General features: G+C 37.8%; 2 protein-coding genes across 7 annotated transcripts in view; one reads left to right on the top strand and one right to left on the bottom strand.

The window, feature by feature from the left end:
* Positions 1–21: 21 nt before the first annotated feature.
* Positions 22–22,016, top strand: NDUFAF7 (NADH:ubiquinone oxidoreductase complex assembly factor 7). Of its 4 annotated transcripts, XR_449749.3 has the most exons (11): positions 22–151; positions 460–623; positions 4,620–4,700; positions 5,661–5,771; positions 8,869–9,082; positions 9,895–9,953; positions 10,651–10,761; positions 13,679–13,822; positions 15,141–15,314; positions 15,844–16,135; positions 21,892–22,016. XR_449749.3 is itself a non-coding variant. In XM_007167154.2 (10 exons), the coding sequence occupies exons 1-10, from the start codon at positions 85–87 to the stop codon at positions 16,057–16,059; spliced, it is 1,284 nt and encodes a 427-aa protein (XP_007167216.2). In that variant the 5' UTR covers positions 22–84; the 3' UTR covers positions 16,060–16,305. The 4 variants fall into 4 exon arrangements, 3 of the variants coding, with proteins under 3 accessions (XP_007167216.2, XP_007167215.2, XP_057414739.1); XM_007167154.2 differs by lacking the exon at positions 21,892–22,016 and having other exon boundaries at positions 13,736–13,822; positions 15,844–16,305; XM_007167153.2 differs by lacking the exon at positions 21,892–22,016 and having other exon boundaries at positions 15,844–16,305.
* PRKD3 (protein kinase D3) overlaps positions 19,419–22,529 on the bottom strand; it is an 85,581-nt gene continuing 82,470 nt past the window's right edge. For all 3 annotated transcript variants that reach the window (XM_057558755.1, XM_057558753.1, XM_057558754.1), the window contains one exon: positions 19,419–22,153. In XM_057558755.1, coding sequence (XP_057414738.1) covers positions 21,980–22,153 — 174 coding nt within the window. In that variant the 3' untranslated portion in view covers positions 19,419–21,979. The remainder of the gene's footprint in view (positions 22,154–22,529) is intronic.

Genomic DNA, 22,529 nt, shown 5'->3' with positions numbered 1-22,529 from the left:
ACTTCCTGCAGGGGGCGTGTCCTCTCCCGGAAATAGGAGCACTCCCCACCCACGGGCGGCTAGCAGCTGTGTGTGGAGTCCGGGATGAGCGTCTTCGCTGCGGCAGGCGTTGGGCTGCTGTGCGCTGGGCGGCTGTGCGCCGTGCGCGCGGGTAAGCAATTGCGGTGCCCGAGCCCCCGTTGCCGCGGAAACCGCCCGGGGCGCCTTCTCCAGTTGAGGGGGCTCCGGGGCGCTCTAGGCTGCAGCCTGGAGTCCAGCGTCAGACACGAAATGGCTGTGTGGTCGTGGGCCAAGCGCGTGCCTGCTGCGCCCTTTGGGCGTGCTGAGGGCCCGAGACAGCTTTCCTGGCTTTGGCCGAGGTGAAGGGTTGACGAAGCCGCTTTGAAATCACTCCGGCTGCTGTGCACATGCCAATACTAAGGTTTCTAATGAATGCCGTTTAATGTGTGTTTTCTACAGTCCTTCCTTGTCTTTGGAGAGGAAAGTACTTCAGTTCCGGGAATGAGCCGGCAGAAAACAACCCGGTGACCCCTATGCTGCGGCATCTTATGTACAAAATCAAGTCGACTGGTCCCATCACCGTGGCCGAGTACATGAAGGAGGTCTTGACCAACCCAGCCAAGGTATGGGTCGGGGAGCCCGGGGACCAGGACCGCTCTAGCTGCGCTGCGGGGTGTGAACCAGGAGGATATGCTCAGAGGGGACCCCGAAGGTCCTCAGCCCTGGCAGTTGCCTTCCAGGGGAAGAGCCACGCTCAAAGACCTGGGGGCAGATAAATGAATCTGTCAGTTGGTCAGGGCTGGGTCAAGTCGGCGGCAGTGGCTTTAAAGAGAGGACAAGTTACAAAGATGTTCAGGGGACGATGTAACCGATTGGACTTATGAGATGAAGGAAGGATGACTTCCCTTCCTGGGTTTATGGTAGATACTGGAGTCATTTTTCAGGAAGAAGGGAATTCAGGAGGAGGTAGAGGTAGGAAAGAGTTCAATCCGAACTCTTTGAAGTGTCTGTGGGACTCAGGTGGAAATGTCCAATAGGCAACAGGAAATACGAATTTAGTGCCTGGAAAGCTGTGTTGGGATGGCATCAGCAGGCACTGGGAGCGTATTCCATTGAGAATGGAAGGTCTGGGCGTTTACGTTCTAGCATTAGGCACTGTCACAGGTTTTTGACCTTCATTTCCTTGTCTGCTCTACAAAGTCACTTGGTGAAAGCCTGTGGTCCTTTTATTTTAGGATGTTTCACCTTTTGTTGGGTTGAAATATGAGATCTGTGGAATCCTGGGGTTTGTTTGGCCTTTTGCTGTTGGGTATAGTAGAGTGACTCAGGGTCCAGAGGTTTAGTAAAGGAAGAGATCCTTTAATGCCTATATGCAGTGTTACAATGTACCAAAAGTTCAGATAAGGAGAAACTTTAAAACAAACACCTCTGGGTTAGAGTTGAGGTCCACTCATCATTTATCCATTTATTGAGGTGCCGTATGTGCCAAACACTGTCTCAGGCTCTGGGAATACTGCAGTGGACAATGGAGCATGGCGCTTATGTTCTAGTGAGATAATGAACCATAAACAAGGAAACAAATAATTAAACAAGATCATTGTGGATTGTTGTAAGTGCTTCTGAGGGAGGAAAACACAAACAAACAAACAAACAAAACTGGGTTACTAGGGATTGAAAGCAAATACTGTGGTGGGAATAGGGATTGTAGAAGTTCCTTAGGTAGGTGGTCGGGGAAGGCCAGTACATTTGAGCTGAGGCTTGAAGGGTGGGGATGGGCCAGCCTGGCAAAAGTCTGGGAGAAGTGGGTTCCCAGCAGAGGATCCAGAAACACAAGGTTTTTAAGCTGGGAAATGCTTTGGTACACAGAGAAGGGAAGGGCACCAGTAGGGCAGTGACTGGCGGGGGGGAGGGTTTGATGGTGAGGAAAGTAGTGTGAGATGAGTTTGGAGAGGAGCCAGTTCATGCAGTGCTTTCATGAAATTTAGATTTTTGTGTTAGTGCAATGGGAAACCTTTAGGAGGTGCATTCACGTACATTGTGTTGGCAGTGACATCAGGTGGAGATAGTAAGTGAGCCGCTGGCCATGAGTCTGGAGTTCGTGAGAAAGATTGGGCATGCATATATAAATTTGGTCATCATCAGTATATAGATGACGTTAAAATAAAAAGGAACCAGTGAGAGTATACTTAGAGAAGAGAAGGTTTTTCAGGAGTAAGCCTTGAGGTAACTCAAATTTAAAGTAGAGGTTCTTAACCTAGGGATCCTTGAATAGAAATCAGGGGGTTTATAGACGTGGATGGGAATAAAAATTACACTTTTATTTTCATTAACCTCTAACTGAAGTTTAGTGTTTCTCTGATTATGAACACAGGCAACAACCAGTATCATCAGCAATACTCTGTGATTTTAGCATCAGTGGAAATCACTGACATTGTCATATCACAACAGAGTGATCATGATATCTCAAAATACTATTGTACTTCTCTGTACTTCAAAACTTCATTATTTATTAGAACTTCAGCTCAATTTTGCTTTTTAATACACTTATAAAGGTGTATATATATTACTATATCACACATTTATTTTTAAAATATTTGATAAGTATTTTTCTTTTTTTATAAATTTATTTATTTATTTATTTATTTTTGGCTGTGTTGGATCTTCATTGCTGCGCGCGGGCTTTCTCTAGTTGTGGCGAGCGGGGGCTACTCTTTGTTGCAGTGTGCAGGCTTCTCATTGAGGTGGCTTCTCTTGCCGCGGAGCACGGGCTCTAGGCGCGCGGGCACTAGAGCGCAGGCTCAGTAGTTGTGGCACACGGGCTTAGTTGCTCCGTGGCATGTGGGATCTTTCCGGACCAGGGCTCGAACCCGTGTCCCCTGTGTTGGCAGGCAGATTCTTAACCGCAGTACCACCAGGGAAGCCTGATAAGTATTTTTCAATTGATTTCATATTTAGTCCTGTGTGTTTTAAGTCCTGTGCATTTAAAAACATTCTGTGAAGGGTCTGTAGTGTTCATTAGACTGCCAGAGTGGTTCGTTTCTCACACACACACACACACACACACACACCCACCCCTGAAATACATCCTTACGAAGGGAAAGAAAGGCTAGAGGGGAGACGCTGTATGGAGTGAAAAAAATTTTTTTTAAAGATGGAAGTGACTTAATTAAATTTCTAATGCTGAGGGGGAAAAGTTGAAGCTGTAAGAGAAAGCTGTGATAGAAAGATCTTGGCCCATGAGGGTTATGTGAGGAATGATGATTGAGCCAGAGCACAGGGTTAAGTTTGGAAAAGAGCAGAAGGTGTAGGCGTTTCATCCTTTGAGTCCCGAGGAAAGAATGGGAACAGTGGAGGCTGGATGGGGTCAGGAACCTGAGGAAGTCTATTTAATAACATTCTTTAATTCCTGTGTGGGCCGGAGCCCAGGTCACCTGCTGAGAGTAAGCTGGTAGAAGAAGGGGCTTGAAGGGCATAGGGAAATTTTAAACAATTCTTGAGTGTTTCTTGAAGGCTAAACACTACGCTAAAACTTGGGATATGAAGGTAAATAAGACATAGTCCCGTCCCCCAAATGACTAATCCTTCTGGTGAAGAATTTAGATATATAAAGAAATAAGTTTAGGGGGCTTCCCTGGTGGCGCAGTGGTTGAGAATCTGCCTGCCAATGCAGGGGACACGGGTTCGAGCCCTGGTCTGGGAAGATCCCACATGCCGCGGAGCAACTAGGCCCGTGAGCCACAACTACTGAGCCTGCGCATCTGGAGCCTGTGCTCCGCAACAAGAGAGGCCGCGATAGTGAGAGGCCCGTGCACCGCGATGAGGAGTGGCCCCCACTTGCCGCAACTAGAGAAAGCCCTCACACAGAAACGAAGACCCAACACAGCCATAAATAAATAAATAAATTAATTAATTAAAAAAAAATAAGTTTAGAAAAGGAGGCATGCGGTCTCGCCTGAGGTTGGAGGGCTGGAGGAGGAGGTCAGAGAAGGTGGCATTTGAGCAGATTCAGTCTTACTGAGTAGAAGATTGCCAGGGAGAGATGGGAAAGGAGAAAGGAGAACATTTGCGATGGCAAGGATGTATGGCCAGGCAGGGCAAATTAAAAACAAAACAGAACAAAAACAAACAAAAAATCAATTTTTTATTGAGCTATAACATTCACATAGAAAAATGCATAAATCACATTTATACAGCTTGATGAATTTTGACAAAGTGAACACTCCCGTGTCACCAGCACCCAGGTCAAGAAGCAGCCTCAAGAGCAGGCAGGGCTGATTTGAAACACAGTGGGAGAGGTTGGGCAAGGGGCTTGCAGCGCAGCCAGGGTCTTCGTGTGGAGGCAGGAGAGGGAGGGCAGCTGTGCAGTGTGGAGAGGGGCCCTGCTTGGCTTCTGCCTTTGTAGTCAAGGAGTGATTGTTTTTCTACCAGTTCTGCAAAATGACTGTTACTTTGTAAAATTTAGGTAAAGATGCTGTTTATTTTGCTTATTTAGAAGAGAGAACTTTCTTATGAAATAACTTGTTTATCTCATTGTATACATTATGTGAGATTTTGGAGGGGTGTTTTAAAAAGCTTATTTGAAAATTAATTTGTTTTCTCCATTTTTTCTTTTTACGTAGGGCTATTATGTGAACCGTGACATGCTAGGAGAAAAAGGAGATTTCATTACTTCACCTGAAATAAGTCAGATCTTTGGGGAGGTAATATCCAACGTAAACTCTAGAAGAAACTAATTATCAAACATTTGAGAGTAGATCAAGTAGTAGTATTCCACAGTAGTGTTTTACAGCTTTGTTTTTGGTGATTCATCAAGTTTTAATTTTTTAGTGGTTTATATACTGAAGGAATAGAGGTATCGAGGACATTTGAAAGGTTTATACTTTACTGTAGAAAAGGAAATGTAGAGATACAAAGGACAGAAGGAAAGAAAAAGAAAAGAAATGGAAGAAAAGGTGTTGGAAAAGAGGAGAACCAGATGAAAAAATGAGAATGGAAAGACAAAGAGAGACAACAGGCAAGGTGAAGAAGGAGGTTGAGAGTTCCCTCAAGAAGGAAGAGAGAAAAGATAAAAAATACTGAGGAATTAGTGGAATCAAAATGCGCTCTATAGCCTATACCCCTTATTTAGCAGTATTTATAGTAGAAGTCTCCTTAAGAACTTTGAATTCTTTTCGGGAATTCTAGTTCATTTATTTCCATATATAACCTTTGATCAATTTAGAAATAGAAAATAGTACACAAAAGGAAGAAAAATCTAGGCATTAAAAAAATATTAATTATGACTTAAAGCCATGTAATTATTGAAATTACATGAATATGAAGAAATGGCAGAATCATATTTCATATGTCTGTTTGCTTTGAAATATTAGTACCTTTCGGTAAGTGATATCCTCTTATCTGTGTCATGGGACCTTTTATAGTAGAGGCTGCCTTTTAACTAGGTGTTTTCTTCTGTTACTAAGCTTCCTAAGTGGTGTCTGTTATACTGTAGTCCCAGTGAAGTTCCTGTGTGCGTATACATATATTAACATGTTAAATAACATGTATGGTTGTTAGGAAACATCTTGCCTTCTGGCGTAAAGTCTACTTACATAGAGTTTTATATTGTGGTATACTTTTATGCTTTATAATGCTTGAATGTAGTTCTTTCCTTGTCACAGCTCCTAGGGATATGGTTCATCAGTGAATGGATAGCCACTGGAAAAAATGCAGATTTCCAACTGGTGGAACTGGGCCCAGGCAGGGGTACCCTCTTGGGAGATATTTTGAGGGTAAGTAATAAAAGAATGTCTTAAAGTCTCATGTACCCGACTCTTGTTACTTTTGACTGAGTTTGAAAACTTTGTTGATTTCCTTGGTTTTCAGTCTTACCTCCTTAATCTCATATTTCTCAGGTAAAATGTAATGTCAAAATAATATAATGAATCATTACTTGTTATCTGTTTCTAATCTTAAAAAAATGGGGGTGAGGGGAGAATGTAAAAGCTAAAAGTATAAAACATTTAGAAGATATTATGGGAGAATATATTCATCTTCTGAGTAGGGAGTTTTTTACATTATATAAAAAGCAGAAGCCATAAAGGAAAAGATTAATAATTGCAAATACATTAAAATTAAGAACTTTTTTGTTCTTTAAAGAAACTAGGAACATTTTGTTCTTCAAAGACACCATAAAGAAAGTGACAAGACAAAACACAAAGTGGGAGGAGTTATTTGTAACACATATAACTAACAAAGAACTGGGTTAGAATACATAAAGAACTTTTTTTTTAATAGATTTTATTTATTTATTTATTTATTTATTATTTTTTGGCTGCGTTGGGTCTTCAGTTGCTGTGTACGCTTTTCTCTAGTTGCGGCGAGCTGGGGCTACTCTTCGTTGTGGTGCAAGGGCTTCTCATTGCGGTGGCTTCTCTTGTTGCAGAGCACGGGCTCTAGGCTCGCAGGCTTAGTAGTTGTGGCACACGGGCTTAGTTGCTCTGCGGCATGTGGGATTTTCCTGGACTAGGGCTCGAACCCGTGTCCCCTGCCTTGGCAGGCAGATTCTTAACCGCTGCGCCACCAGGGAAGCCCCGAAGATCTCCTTTAAATCTGTAAGAAGGTGACAGATAACTCAATAGAAAAGTCAGGCCAAAGATGTGAACAGGCCTGTCATAAAAGAGGAAATCCATGTGGCTAATGCAGACAAAAAGATGCTCAGACTCATTGGTAGTCAGGGAAATGAAAATTAAAATCACAGCGAGTAACCACTGTACCCTCAAAATTAGAAAGTCTGACAACACCAAGGTTGTCAGACCTTGGTTGTTGAGGATGGGGAGCAAGGGCAACTCTCATGTACTGCTTGTAAGTATATTTTGGTACATCCCTTATGAATAGCTACTGGGCATTATCTACTAACATCAAAGTTACTTACATTGTATGTCCCAAAATAAATTGTGAGCTTATTTTGTGTGTACCTGACAAATCAGTGTAAAAAAAAAAATGCATATTCAATTTAAAGAAATTTAAATTTCTTGATGCTATATGATTTCTGCTTGAAATTAAGAATTGAAGGATTTTTTTTTTCAAAGAAAATTTACAAATATCTGACAAATAAGAATCCTGATTATATTGTATGTTTTTGGTGGTGAGGGGAACCCACTGATTTATGTTTCCAGGGCTCTATTTTGTATCTTTTTAAATTGGCAAAGTCATTTGAATATAAAATATTTAATAAGATTCTCAAACAATATTTTGTTTCAAGAACTTTAAAAATTAAGTCCAAAGCTCTTTTTTTTCTTTAAAAAAATTTTTTTAAATTGAAGTATAGTTGACTTACAGTGTTTCAGGTGTACAGCAAAGTGATTATATATATATTTTCAGATTATTTTCCATTATAGGTTATTATAAGATATTGAATATAGTTCCTTGAGCTATACAGTAGGTCCTTGTCGTTGTGTATTTTATATATAGTAGTGTTTATTTGTTAATCCCAAATTCCTAATCCCTGTCCCCCATAATCCATTCTTTATGCTTGTCTTTTGGAAAGAAAATGCTTGGCTTTATCATTCCCATGCGTAAACATCTTTGGCAGCTACCCTCTTATCAATACAAGGTGTTCACAACCAGACTTGTTTCTGTGCTCTACCTTGAACTCCGTGCTCCAAACTATATGCACCAAACTATACCCACAGCTCTTAAAATGTCTAAAGGATGCTTCCCTAGATCAAGTCCTGAGAACTCTTAAAAAGCCAAAGAATTTAAAGGAATGTAAAGAAAATAGCCAAAGGTGTAATTACAGACTTGTTTTTATTTTTGATCATAGTTCTGAAGGATTTTTCTCTTGTGAAGAAGTTTTTCCATTTATAGTTTCATCTCAAAACTAAATTTGGAAAAGTCGTCTTGTCCTAATCAGTCTATACCCGCATATTCAGGTCTCAAAAGTAGGAGGCAAATCACCAGTGAGTATTAAATTCAAATGAAAAAAATATTGATCTACTTTATACAATTAGCATTGAATTTTTAGCATTAAAATATTGATAAAACATTAGTATATTCCTTTTTTTTCTCATGTTTACAGTAGCAAAAAAATGTGTGTGGCTAAGAAGAAATTGAAAATGGGAAAGAATCTCAAAGTTAAACTGTCAAGTAATTAGTGCCATTCAAATCTGATTTCTTGTGGATACAGTCTGATCATCTCAGGGGTGAGGTGATTTTGTAGGCATAGCAGCTTTTTCTTTTTCTTTTTTTCTTTATTTTTTTCAAGCTATTGCCACAGCCTCCTGCTGCCCAAGGTTTGCTGGCCTAATCACTTGAGATACAGCAGTTTGACTTTCCGCATCACTTTCTAGGGCCCTACTTGCTGTATCAGTGGCTAGTCAATGATCTTCTTTGGGATACTCTCTTCATAGCAGCTTTTTAAAATCAAGCCTAGCTCTTTACCCATGAACTTGCTGTGCGGCCCCAGGTGTGATGTGTATAACAATTTTCAGGTCTTATAAGTAAAAAATCTCTGTTTTTTCAAAGTTAAAAAAAAACAAGGCTATATACATTTTATTTCTTTGGTCTTTTTTTAGACTCTCTAATCTGAATCATTGTTATTATTGGATGCTAAAGCTTTTATTTTCATTTGTTAGTCATAATTCTAATTTTTATCAGTAGGAAACCAAATTGTATTGTGTACTATGTCCTGTTCATTTCTTATATAGACTATGTTTAATAACTCCAGTAGGTTATGATTCTCATAGACTGCTGGAGAGTGACTTGTGTGAGGTTCTCTGAAACGAATTATTACTTTTGCTGTGACATGAGCAAATTATCGAGGTCAGTGGTTAGAAAACCTAAAATCTACTCAACAAGATTTTGCCAATTTCTTCTTTTTATATTTAGGTGTTCAGTCAGCTTGCATCTGTGCTGAAAAACTGTGACATTTCAATACATCTGGTAGAGGTCAGCCAAAAATTAAGTGAGATTCAAGCATTAACGTTGACTGAAGAGAAGGTCCTATTAGAGCGAAATGCTGGATCCCCAGTATATATGAAAGGTGTCACTAAGTCTGGAATTCCAATTTCCTGGTACCGAGATCTGCAAGATGTTCCAAAAGGTAATTATTTTACATTGATTAATGAAAGAATTTTGATCACAACCCCTCACAGTAGTGATAGGTGACCACAACCTTGTAGAGCAATGTAGTAGATTGAGCTAGGGCCGCCAAGTCCCTTACCTATAGAGAACAGCATTGTGTTAGAAAATAAGTTCATGTGATGTTGCAAAAACCAAAGCAAACCAAAACCAAAACATGGATCTCGGTTGTACTTTTTAGTTTTTCCCTACCCCTCAGATAGTACTGATGATGAAGTAGCCCAGACAGTGGGGCCCGAAGGAAGCAGTGTTAGTAGATGAGTTTAATTATCTCATCTTTTGATCATCCTTACTTGCCTAAAGGCAAGGAAGGGGTGGTGGGAGAATCCCTTCACTCCTCAAGAATGTTATATTGATGAGCCCCAGCTCAAACCTAAAGTGGTGGTCTGACCTTGGCCAAGGCACCACAGCCCTTCCTGGCCTTAACCGTCTTGGCTGATTTTAGGAAATTCAAATCCTCTTCCAGCTAACAAATTTGAGTTCTGATTTCTTTTGGGCCTGGTGATGAATAAAACATTAAACTGATAACTGGGATATTTCAGCTCTCTGACCCTCTATCTGGAAAATGGGAACAGTAATAATAGTTCCTATGTATGTTCTGCACAGTAGGTTTGCCATGAAGAGGTGGGTGATTCTGTGGAAGTTATAATTGTGGAAGCATCACAAGTTCCATTACGAAGAACTATGCATTTTCTTTTTGTTAATGTTCAAAACAACCAATTGATTGCCTTGAAAATGCTGAAATGTTAATTTTTTTCTTCTGTTTTTAAATAGAGTACAGCTTTTATCTTGCACATGAATTTTTCGATGTTCTTCCTGTGCATAAGTTTCAGGTATTGATGGGAAAGAAGTCACATTTATAATTGAATAACAAAGGGCCTTATGTTGTAAGAATAAACATTTATGGTGTTTAATTACTACTTGTTGAAGTTAGCTGTATTTGGAAGTTTGATGAGTATAAATAATTGAAAGGCAAAAGTGAAATATTAAGAATTCTTAATTCTTAGGATATTAAGGATTCTTAATTCCTCTGGGATAAAGATGTAAGAGAATGTAAGATAGTAAATGACTACAGTGCAATGAAGGATTATTTTTTAGCAAATATTTTTAAATTCCAAAAATTAAAAATTTTCTTCATTCTTTCTGTGAGGAGATTTAAGATTTGGTGGTAATGCACATGTACTGGTAACTTGTAGGGCTAAGAGTATATATTATTATGTAGTAATTTGTTGGCAGAAGCTTCTGATCAGTCCTCCTAAGTCTGTTTTCCATTTTGGGGGCACTTTCCATGTTGCTTATTTCCTCCTCCATTTCTTATCTATAAACAGCATTAATAGTTTGCATCTATCATTCTACTCATACTGTTCAAAGGAAATGAAGTAATGCCTTTAAATAATTTAAGTGGTAAAGTGCTCTGTAAATGTTAGTTATCTGTCTTATATATGATAAGAGGAGAAAAGTTATTTTGGTAGAGGCAATTTTGAGAACAAACTTGCAAAAATTTGTTTTTATGTGTTATTTTGTGTTTAGAAAACACCACACGGATGGCGAGAAGTACTCATTGATATTGATCCACAGGTTTCTGATAAACTGAGATTTGTTTTGGCGCCTTGTGCTACCCCAGCAGAAGCCTTCATACAAGTAGGAATAATTTTTTTTTTCTTAGTTTATTGCCAGCCAAATCTTCAGTCTTATTTTCTGAGTTAGTATTTTAGAGTTCCTTGTAACATGAAAGGTGCTTTTTATTAATAGTGAAAACGCACAGGATTTAGAGTCAGGAGACTGGGTTCAAATCATTTCTTAGCCATGTGACCCTAATGTAATAAGAAAGTAAGTGCTTACTCAGCAAGTCCCTGACTGTCTGTGTTTACCTCAGTTCTCTATCAAATGGTGACAATATTGCCTACTTGACAGGAAGTTATGTATCTGTGAAAACAATGTAGTACAGTGTAAAGTAACAATAACAATATTTATTGAATATTTTGTATGTATTACTCTTTTTTTTTAAAATTTATTTTTGGCTGCATTGGGTCTTCGTTGCTGTGCGCCGGCTTTCTCTAGTTGCAGCGAGGGGGGCCTCCTCTTCGTTGCGGTGTGCAGGCTTCTCATTGCTGTGGCTTCTCTTGTTGCAGAGCACGGGCTCTAGGTGCGTGGGCTTCAGTAGTTGTGGCACGCAGGCTCAGTAGTTGTGGCTCGTGGGCTATAGAGTGCAGGCTCAGTAGTTGTGGCGCACAGGCTTAGTTGCTCCGCGGCATGTGGGATCTTCCCGGACCCGGGCTCGAACCCGTGCCCCCTGCATTGGCAGGCGGATTCTTAACCACTGCACCACCAGGGAAGCCCCTATTACTCTATTTTCTCATTTAATTCTCAAATTATTAGGTAAGTTTTATTATCACTCTCTTTGGGCTACTGTTAGAGCATACCTTTTTTCTCATGCTTCCACCCAAATTAAAATTTGATTACTCCTTTCTATTGTCCTCAAGGAATAATTGCAAGAGCCTGTGTATCTTCGGTTTGAGTTTAAACGTTCAAAAAACCTGTACTTCTCAGGAATGTTTGGGCTTTAGATTGCCTGTTTTATTCCCTTTTTTTCGAGCTCAGAAAAAGAAGATTTCTACTTTCTGGACCATAACTAAGAATTTCTGCCTTAGAAGTTACCGATTTTAAAAGCAGAAGAGCTTTTAAACATAAACCTATGAATTAAGTTTTCATTGCAAAGCATAAGTTTAAAATATCAGCCTAAGTGCTTGTGAGCATTTCTACTTTTTCACACTCTGGCTAATTTTACCTGAGTGAGAAACAAATTCATAAAGCTACTGCGAGCTAACCCCCCGAGAGTTGATTGTTTTTAGGTCTTCACTTGAACAGTGTACACTTATGAGAAAGGGAGTGATGATTTCCCTCTCATTTGGATGGAGCAAATGGTAGTGGAATCTCTTGTCTTGAAGAGCAGTCTAGGATGTTAAGAATGTCAGCATGGAACGCTGAGTCGTGTCACCTTATGCCTGAAGCAGCTGACCCCATGGTTGTTTTTTTTTTTTTTTTTTTTTAAAGGATTTTCTTATTTATTTATTTATTTATTTATTTATTTATTTATTTATTTTTGGCTGTGTTGGGTCTTCGGTTCGTGCGAGGGCTTTCTCCAGTTGCGGCAAGCGGGGGCCACTCTTCATCGCGGTGCGGGGACCGCTCTTCATCGCGGTGCGCGGGCCTTTCTCTATCGCGGCCCCTCCCGTCGCGGGGCACAGGCTCCAGACGCGCAGGCTCAGCAATTGTGGCTCATGGGCCCAGCTGCTCCGTGGCATGTGGGATCTTCCCAGACCAGGGCTCGAACCCGTGTCCCCTGCATTAGCAGGCAGATTCTCAACCACTGCGCCACCAGGGAAGCCCAGACCCCATGGTTTATATAGTGAAACCACAGTAATTTATTTAATAGCACTGGAGGCTTAGTGGTTTATTATTTCATTTAATTCTCACAGTAAGCCTAGTATATGAAATAGACTGTGAAAGGTTAAGTAACTTGTCTCTAGTAAGCAGTAGATGAGGTGAGACTCAAGGGCTGAGTCTGCCTGACTCTGTACCTCTTAGACCTGTGCCATTATAGGCAGAGACATCAGAGCAGGTCAGTACTTCACTTGTAATAGGTGTTAGGAGGGAGCAAAAGTTAATGTACGTTTGCACAATGAGGAAAAAATTTTTCATTATCACAGGAATTAGTGAAATTTCATATGTGCTAGTTCAGTTGGCAAGTATTACTATTTATTGTCAATACACGTTTTAAGCTAGTATGTACTTCTTGAGGACCCTTAGTTAATAGTTGAACATCTTGGGAAATAAGGGCTTCAGGTACATTGACACTAGTTTATAAGCTGGTGTTGCTAGATATAGGGCATATCGTTGGGGTACCTTTTCCCGCAAAAGAAGGCAGATATACTTGCTTTAATAGGGTCTGTTTTGTTATAATGGATTTATATCATTTGTTCTACCAGCACAACTTTTTAGTGTCTCTTATGTGTCAGGCACTGTTCTAGGCAGACAAAAATTCCTTTTCCATGCTTTCAACCCAGTGGAATATATTTATATGAATTATGATACGGAAGTAAAATCACCATAAATAAAATAATGTTCTTAGCCATCTGGAGGGTTGAGAGGGCATATGCCTTTTTATAAAAGGCATTAAAATTAAAATATCTTTGTAAACTGAATGGACAACATCAGAGAACCAAGGAGTTCTGTGTAATAGAAAGGATGTCATATGAAAAGTTGAGTGTAGACAACATATTCATATTGAGAAGGAATTTATTTTTTTTATTTAAAAAAAATTTTTTTTTTTTTTTAAATTTTTTTGGCTGTGCTACATGCGGGACTTCAGTTCCCTGACCAGGGATCGAACACACGCCCCCTGCAGTGGAAGCATGGTGTTCCAACCACTGGACCACCAGGGAAGCCCTGAGAAGGAATTTATTTTTATTGTAACTAAGAAATGCTCACTGTAGAAAAACCCTAAGGAAACAGGTCTTTTGGATGATGTATTTTGATTCAGCTGTTCCCTTACTAGTGTGATGAAACAAGGGATCACGTGGAAGTGTGTCCTGATGCTGGTGTTATTATTCAGGAACTTTCTCAACGCATTTCACTAACTGGAGGTGCTGCCCTGATTGCTGATTATGGTCATGATGGAACTAAGACAGATACCTTCAGAGTATGTATAATTCAGTCACATGATCTATCAGAATTTAACTGGTACAATTTACTTACAGTGGTCATTTGTTAGGTTTGAAGCTCATTGAAGAGCTTTATCTTATTTTGGTTTCTACAGTGTTTAGCACTGTTGTATTACATTATTTTATAATTAATCCATGTTATTATAATTACCCTTAACCCTGTATCTTACTGTCCACCTCTCCTTTGAACAGGGTCTGGATTGTCTGCATTATTCCTTAAGTTGCAGAACCTAGGTTTGCATAGATCCTAGTAACCATCTGAATAATTCAAATTGAAAGATTTTCTTAAAAGTTCTTAAAAATTTCCCCTCCTTCATTTAAAAAAAAAGTTACTTTTTATAGATTTGATCTAGCTACTGTAATCATTCAGACTTTTTCTGTCATATTTTCAACACATTTTTTCCTTTCCAGATGTATTGTTTTATCCTTCCTAAACATCCTTTCTTATGCTCTTGGAACAGGGGTCCCCAACCCCTGGGCCTCAGACCATTAGTGGTCCTCGGCCTGTTAGGAACCGGGCCGCACAGCAGGAGGCGAGCGGCGGGCACTGCCGCTCCCCATCGCTCTCATTACCACATGAACCATCCCAAAAGCTGTCTTCCACGAAAGCGGTCCCCGGTGCCAAAAAGGGTGGGGACCGCTGTCTTGGAATATGATCAATTCTGTTCAATATACTTTAATTAAAGTATATTGAAATACATTTAACTAGATGTTATTAAGTCATTTTCTAGATCGGTGTTTCTCAATTTCTGACTTTATATTTTTAAAGAAAAACCTGGAGAGTTTTTTTTTCTTTAAGCACTGATTCTCTAGGCTTATCTCCAGGATTCTGATTTGCTAGGTCTGGGTAGAGTCCAGTAACATGTTCTCAGGTGATTTTTTTTGTTTTTTAATAATTTTTATTGGAGTATAGTTGCTTTGCTCTCAGGTGATTCTGATGCATATAGTTGATGGATACACTTTGTAAAACACCATCTAGGTTCTGGTAACCTGAATTCATCTGGAGAATTCTCTCTTCTACTTCATCACCATGGGCATTAATGAAAATTTTAAACAACTGTCAAAGGCAGCATCTTCAGGCACTATAACATAGCACTTTATAGTGGGTTTTCCACATGGCATTTCATTTGAAGAAAGGGTGCTATTTGGTAAGAGTTTGTAAACCACTGATTTAGGCTATATTTTCCTTTTTAACAGTTGTTATGTAAAATGTACTAAAATGATAGCATTTCTTTAATCTTGATAATGATAACCATAAAAGTACAAAAACTCATCATTTAAAAAATTATGTTCAAGGGGTTTTGTGGCCACAGGCTTCATGATGTCTTAATTGCCCCGGGAACAGCAGACCTCACAGCTGACGTGGACTTCAGTTACTTGCGCAGAATGTCCCAGGGGAAAGTAGCTTCTCTGGGTCCAGTAAAACAGCAAACATTTTTAAGAAATATGGGCATTGATGTCCGGCTGAAGGTAATGATTTATGTTATTTCACTGTTATTAAATATTTTAATTTCATACTATTTCAATAAATATTTTAAGTTCACTTGGCCTTAATGCTCTTGCCGTTAGTCAGATCCTCGGTGTTCCAGTCTTTTCAGTAGCATAGGGTTCAGTGTAACCAGACGACGTGGGGGTGGAGCAGCCTGGTAAGTTTCATGCATCTCTCTTGAGGTAAAATGAAGACTTCCAAATAGTATTCACGTTTGTTAAGAAAACTTGACTGCCTGTATGAGTATGAATTTTACAACTGTTTTGAAGACATCTTAACCCTTCAGTGTAGATCAAACCACCTGGGAATATCTGCTAAACATACAAATCCATAGGTTTGGGTCACAGCAACCTGTGTCTTTAATAAACACACCATGATTCTAAGGTAGATGATCAGAAATTACATTTTAAGCACTGTTTTATTGAATAGCTAATAGTCATTAGTATTGTTGCAAATAACTAGGAATCCTTTCTCCTGGTTATTTTCACTAAGAAATCTTTTTCTTTTCAGGTTCTTTTAGATAAATCAGATGAGCCATCACTGAGGCAGCAGTTACTTCAGGGCTATGATATGTTAATGAATCCTACGAAGATGGGAGAAAGATTTAACTTTTTTGCCTTGATACCTCATCAGAGACTTCATGGTAGAAATCATCAGACGAATGCATGTCAGTCAAAACCCTCTCCATCACCTGTAGCTGGGTTTGGTGAACTTGCTTGGCGGTGATATTTCAGTTTGGACTTTTTACTCCCAAGTTGGCCTAAGAAACTAGAATAAAGAGAACACATTTTATATATCACAGGTAAAATAAGTATTAAAATATTTTATCTCTTCACAGCCAATAAAAATAGCCCATACAATGCAACTGAAAATTGATCTTTTAAGATTGTGTTTGATTCTTGGTACAAATATGTGTTCTCAATTTAATGAAACTTATTGGGTTTCCTCTAATTAATAAAGCTAGTTGCTGTATTTTTGTTTTAAAACGTAAACATGAATTCTGATTGGTTTTATAACTGGAAACAACTGGCCATTCACAGGGGACTGATTAAATAGAACTATCCATATATTTTTTAAATGAGGTAGAGTAGTATGTTCTGACATAGAAAGATTGCTAAGATTTAGTAAGTGAAAAAAGTAGGGTGCAAAATGTTTTGTAGTTATGATTCCATTTTTGTTGGAGAAAAGCTAAATTTAAAGAAATGCTTAGAAGTAATTTCACAGCAATTAAAACACTAAATGCAGACTGGTTGTTTTCTGTTCAGTGATATTTACTTGTATATAAAAAGTAAGGAAAGGATGCCCAATAATCACTAGTTATTAAAGGGACTGTCTTCTCCATTGTATATTCTTTCCTCCTTTGTCATAGATTAATTGACCAGAGGTGGGTGAGTTTATTTCTGGGCTCTCTGTTCTGTTCCATTGATCTATGTGTCTGTTTTTGTTCCAATATGCTGTTTTGATAACTGTAGCTTTGTAGTAAAGTCTGAAGTCAGGGAGCATGATACCATCAGTGTTGTTCTTTTTTCTCAAGAATGCTTTGGGAATTTGGGTCTTTTGTGGTTCCATATAAATTTTAGGATTATTTGTTCCAGTTGTGTGAAAAATGTCATGGGTATTTTGATGGGGATTGCATTAAATCTGTAGATTGCTTTTGGGTAGTATCGACATTTTAACAATATTAATTCTTCCAATCCAAGAACATAGGATATATTTCCGTTTCTTTGTATCATTTTCAGATTCCTTCATCAGTGTTTTATAGTTGTCAGAGTATAGGTCTTCCACCTTCTTGGTTGTTTATTCCTATTTTATTCTTTTTGATGTGATTTTAAATGGGATTGTTTTCTTGCTTTCTCTTTCTGATAGTTCATTATTAGTGCATAGAAAAGCAACAGATTTCTGTGTATTAATCTTGTATCCTGCAACTTTACTGAATTCATTTGTTAGTTCTAACAGTTTTTTGGTGGAGACTTTAGGGTTTTCTATGTACAGTATCATGTCATCTGCAAATAGAGACAATTTTATTTTTTCCCTTCCAATTTGGATTTTAGAGGAAAGATTTTCAGCTTTTCCCTATTGAGTGTGGTTAAGTGGCCTTTATTATGTTGAGATATGTTCCCTCTATATCAACTTTGTTGAGAGTTTTTATCATGAATGTTGAATTTTGTCAGATGCTTCTTCTCTTTTGAGATGATCATGTGATTTTTATCCTTTTGTTAATGTAGTGGGTCACACTGATTGATTTGCAAATATTGAACTATCCTTGTGTCCCTGGAATACATCCCACTTGATCATGGTGTGTGATCCTTTTAATATATTGTTGGATTCAGTTTGCTAATTTATGAGGATTTTTTGCATCTATATTCATCAGAGATACTGGACTATAATTTTCTTCTTTTGTAGAGTCTTTATCTGGTTTTGGTACTAGGGTAATGGTGGTCTTGTAGAATGAATTTGGGAGCATTCCATTCTCTTCAGTTTTTGGAATAGTTTGAGAAGGATAGGTATTAGCTTTTCTTAGTATGTTTAGAATTCCCCTGTGAAGCCTGAACTTTGGTTTGCTGGGAGGTTTTTTATTAATTACAAATTCAATTTCAATACTAATGACTGGTCTGAACTGTTCAGATTGTTTCTTAACTCAGTCTTGGCAGGTTGTATGTTTCTAGAAATTTTTCCATTTCTTCTAGGTTGTCCAATTTGTTGGCATATAATTGTTTGTAGTATTCTATTTTTTTTTTTTTTATCTCAGTAGTACAGTTGTTCTCCTCTTTCTTATTTTATTTGGGTCCTCTCTTTTTTCTTCTTGATGAGCCTGGCTAAAGGTTTATCAATTTTGTAAAAAGGTTTATCAGTTTTGTTTATCTTTTCAAAAAAACAGCCCTTGGTTTCATTGATGTTTTCTGTTGTTTTTTGGTCTCTATTTTATTTCCTCTCGTAATTATTATTTCCTTCCATCTACTAACTTTGGGCCTTGTTTGTTCTTCTTTTTCTAATTCCTTTAGATAGTAGGTTAGGTTATTTGAAATTTTTCTTCTTTCTTGAGGTAGGCCTTATATTGCTATGAACTTCAATAATCACTATTAAATTTCCCAATCTGGTTTGAGGGGTGGGAAAAGACTTTTTTATTTGTCCTCCTTTTTGGTATTTGAATTTTTTATATGCTTCTGTGAATTTTATAATTAAAATTAGATTAAAAAAATTTTAAAAGTCACAGTAAAACCAATAAACCTAACAGGTACTTAAAATATGACTTAGAGTAAATCCAGACTGCTTAGGAGGAGTAATTTTCTAAACTGAGTTAATTCTCTCTTATTTTCAGATAACTGTCAAGATTTAGTTCTATAAGTTCTCATTTTTTGGTTCAAAAAACTTTTATTAATACCAGACATACGGACTTTTGAAAAACTGTTATATTAGCAACACAAATTTGTGAAATTAAAGGAAAAGAATACTAGCTATATGTCTTGAATTTATAGCTTAACTATATTGGCAATTCATTGGCAGAGTGATGAATGATTGTTTCTTATTGCTTCTTTGGCTTCACTGAGAACAGGACTAGCATTCTCTACCTATCTCATGCTAAATTAAAGGAAGATGGAGGCCTTATTTTTCAGATGCTGCTCAACTTTGGGCCATTCCTAGCCACCCTTAAAGACTTGGTTGGAGAAATTTTAGAAGATGAAAATACCCATAGTTGGCCCTTCCCAATTACTTAATCGTTTTTATGATTAAGGGGAAAGAGGCAATGCTTCTTGAAACCTGTACGTGTACTTTGGTATTAGGTATTTAACTTAAGTCTTTTGGCAGTTGCAGTAGTGGAATATTTAGTGGTAGTTTCTGAAAAACCTAAAATTATTCCAAACTTTCATTCCAAGAAATGAGACCTCGAGGTTATTACCTCAAATTTTGTATAAAATTGTAATAATGAGTTGTTTTTTATTTTAGTCAGATTTTTAAAAAAATCTGTGTTCTTAAATATAGCATTAGTTTCATTTACAAATACTATTTCCAAAACAGTTCTATTACCAAAGCCTGGGAAAAGAACACAACCAAATAAAATATTCTTTGGATACCTCTACTAGAGATAGGCTCAGGTTTTCACATGGAAAAGTATGGTGATATGGAAATACATTTTATTATCAAGCTTCTTTGAGGATATTTACAAAAAGTGGGATGTAATAAAAAATAAAAATGTACTAAACAGTGTCATTATAGACTACTTTGTACATTATCAAATGTTTCTAACAATTATTTCTTACACAAACACAATGACTTCAAGACAAAAAAAGGTTATGCAGGTTATACAGTAACTGGAGAAATTACTCAACTCCAAATTATCTGACAGTGCCTTTACAATTTTTTTTTTTTAGAAAACTTCTTAGGCATTCAACAACAAAAACAAAAAGAGTGCAATTAATTTCATGGCTTGTAAAGTTTGATTATATAAGTATAGCAAACAAACGTCATTCCAGTTAATTATCATCTTACGCAGTAAAACCACAATAGGGTGCCTAGTGACTCAGAATTACTTCATTTTAGCACACTGATATAAACAGACTTACTTTAGAGAAATTTGGGAAGTTATCCTCTATCACAGGAAAAATACACTTCCCAGAGGTTTTGCAAAATTAATTTGGTTTAATTTTTTAAACTCCTGTCTGACAATGAAATACTGAGACATCGTGGAGTGTCTCCTGGAGATATTTAGGGGTAGGCAGTATAGTAAAATGGTTAGGAGGGTAAGAAGGACTCTGGAGACACACTGCCTGGGTTCAAGCCCACATCCTAACTGTGACCTTCAGCAGCTAGTTACTTAATTTCCCTGTGCCTCAGTTTCCTTATCTGTGAGATAGAGTTCATGTGCACTTACCTCATGGCTGTTGTGAGGGTAAAACATGTAAAGAGCTCAGAATAGAGGAGCACTGTGTGTTTCCTTCCATTCGCTCAAGGATATTTTTAGTTCTAGATAAGGCAGTAGCTTCAGGATCTCTAAGGGCCCTCTCAGTCTTAGTCTGTTCACAAGAAGAACATTCTTTTCCTTTGCTACCTCAAATTCTGTGGGCAGTGATAGTTAACACTCATAACTTTTAGCTTATAAACATCTGATCTTCACAACAACACTGTGAGGAAGGTACAGGCAAGAATTATAATCTTTATTTTATAGATTGAGGAACTCAAGGCTCAAACAGATTGTCACCTGCCAAGGCCAACATAGGTAATTAAAGAACGGAGCCACATTTTTTGGCTCCACATCTTTTGCTCTTTTTGGAGGGGGAAAAAAGTTTCCAATGATTACTGAGGAATCAGAAAACAAAAAGTCCCTAGATTTTTTATAAGTGAATGGTCCCACCAGATCTTTAACTTTTTTGGGGGAAAGCTATTAGTAACTTTTAAAAAGCTATGAAAAAGTCTAACCTCTTAAATATGCTGTCTGGGTAGAAAAAAATGTCTTTAGCTGGCTGCTGAAGCTGCAGCGTTAAAAAAAAAAAAATACTTCTTTCATTCTTTCATTTGCTCAGCTGATAATATAGCCGTACTCTTATAAACTGTTTCATGCTCCACCCCATCCACTCCCTCAAACTGCTTAAAATATAATTGATTTTAAAACATTCCAGATATCTGTAAAGCCTTCCAATAAGCTAAGGGAAGAACAAAAGGATACTGTTATTCTTTCCTGTAGCACTGACTGACTCTGCACTGGCCTACTTTTAGCATATATTTAATTTTCTTCCTCAAATTATTCAACCCTATGTAAAGATAAAGTGTATAATTAGAGTTCAGATCTATACCTATTAAATGTTGGAATCCAATTGTGGCATCACAACGGCGTCAGTGGGAACGTGAATATTTAGCAGCAGAGTTGAACTATAAGAAGACGTACATAACAACTCAGCACCGAGACCAGCAGTTCCTACTCCTGGTTTTGTACATCAGTTGTCCCGAATGACCTTAGGCGCTGTTGCAACATGTCAATACTTACAAAAGGTGACAACTTAATTTTCATGTTCCAAAGAGCATATTCAGAATTTCAACTCCAAAAGGGTTAGGGATCACTGTTTTGGAGTCTTGACTGACCTAAAAAATAAAGGTAAAACAGTCCAGCACTCCCTTTCCAGGAGTCTAGGAAAAACCCCTCAATGCCTCTATGGTCAGTTAAACAAATGTTTAAAGTCTATAGGAAATGGCATGCTGGTAGCCTCTCAGTTACCACATAAATGCACATCTGTTTAGTAATCAACCTTGTAACTCTTGTATGATTTGGTCAAACTACGCCATAACTGGACTCTAGCTTGCCTTTTTCTCCTTTTAAAAAAAATAATGTTAAGAATAGGAAAGGGAAGATAAATTAAGTGCCACTATTGTACTAAACTGAACGATTAGGAAAAATACAAAAACCAGTTATTGCTTATGCTGTAAAAATTTATGAAAAGCTTTATCTTGGGTTCCATTATGTGTTTTTATTACTCAGTTTCCCCTCTTGTACCTACTCAATATGAACTACAGTATTGGTGTCACTGATTCCTTATCATATTTCCTCATGTCTTTGCATCCTTTCAGATGACAACCTACAAAGAACAACAGTTATACAGCAAAATACCAGTCCATAACATGAAATCCTTCCTTATTGAAGTTAGCTCAATAATAATTAAGGATCCTCTTCCATGTCATCTGGATTGGGAGCCATAATGAAGTGCTTTGGGTATACAAGGTTGTGTGTATATGCATGTATTTCCCAGCGGGCATCATCACTTTCGTGTGTAATGTAACGTTCACCAATGCGAGTTTCAAATTCTCTAAGGTCAAGCCAAGTCTGATAGTCCTAGGGAAAAAAAAAGATTATGAACCATAAAAGAAACAATACTGTCAGCCTTTTTTTTTTTTGCTCAGCACCCTAGTCATAAAATTGACAACCCCTACCTCCTAAATACTTGCTATACAATAAGTTCATTTGTAATATTTTAAGTTAGCAATGTTAAAGATGAATACTTTTTCAAATTTAGAGTCTCTCATGAAGGAAGGAACTAGTTTCTAAAATTAAAAAAGAAAACATTGCCTCAGGCTTCTGAGGTGACTAATAATAACCACTAAAATATTTTGTTGGAGAGGCCTACACCTTATTCTCAAAATAGGGGAAAGTGCTTAGAATCTGTTATCAAGATAATTTAATAACTGCTGAGACTAAATATGATTATATT

Source organism: Balaenoptera acutorostrata, chromosome 12 (genome assembly GCF_949987535.1).
Source record: "Balaenoptera acutorostrata chromosome 12, mBalAcu1.1, whole genome shotgun sequence".
In the NCBI taxonomy this organism is placed as follows: domain Eukaryota; kingdom Metazoa; phylum Chordata; class Mammalia; order Artiodactyla; family Balaenopteridae; genus Balaenoptera; species Balaenoptera acutorostrata.
This window is presented reverse-complemented; position numbering and strand designations above follow the sequence as displayed.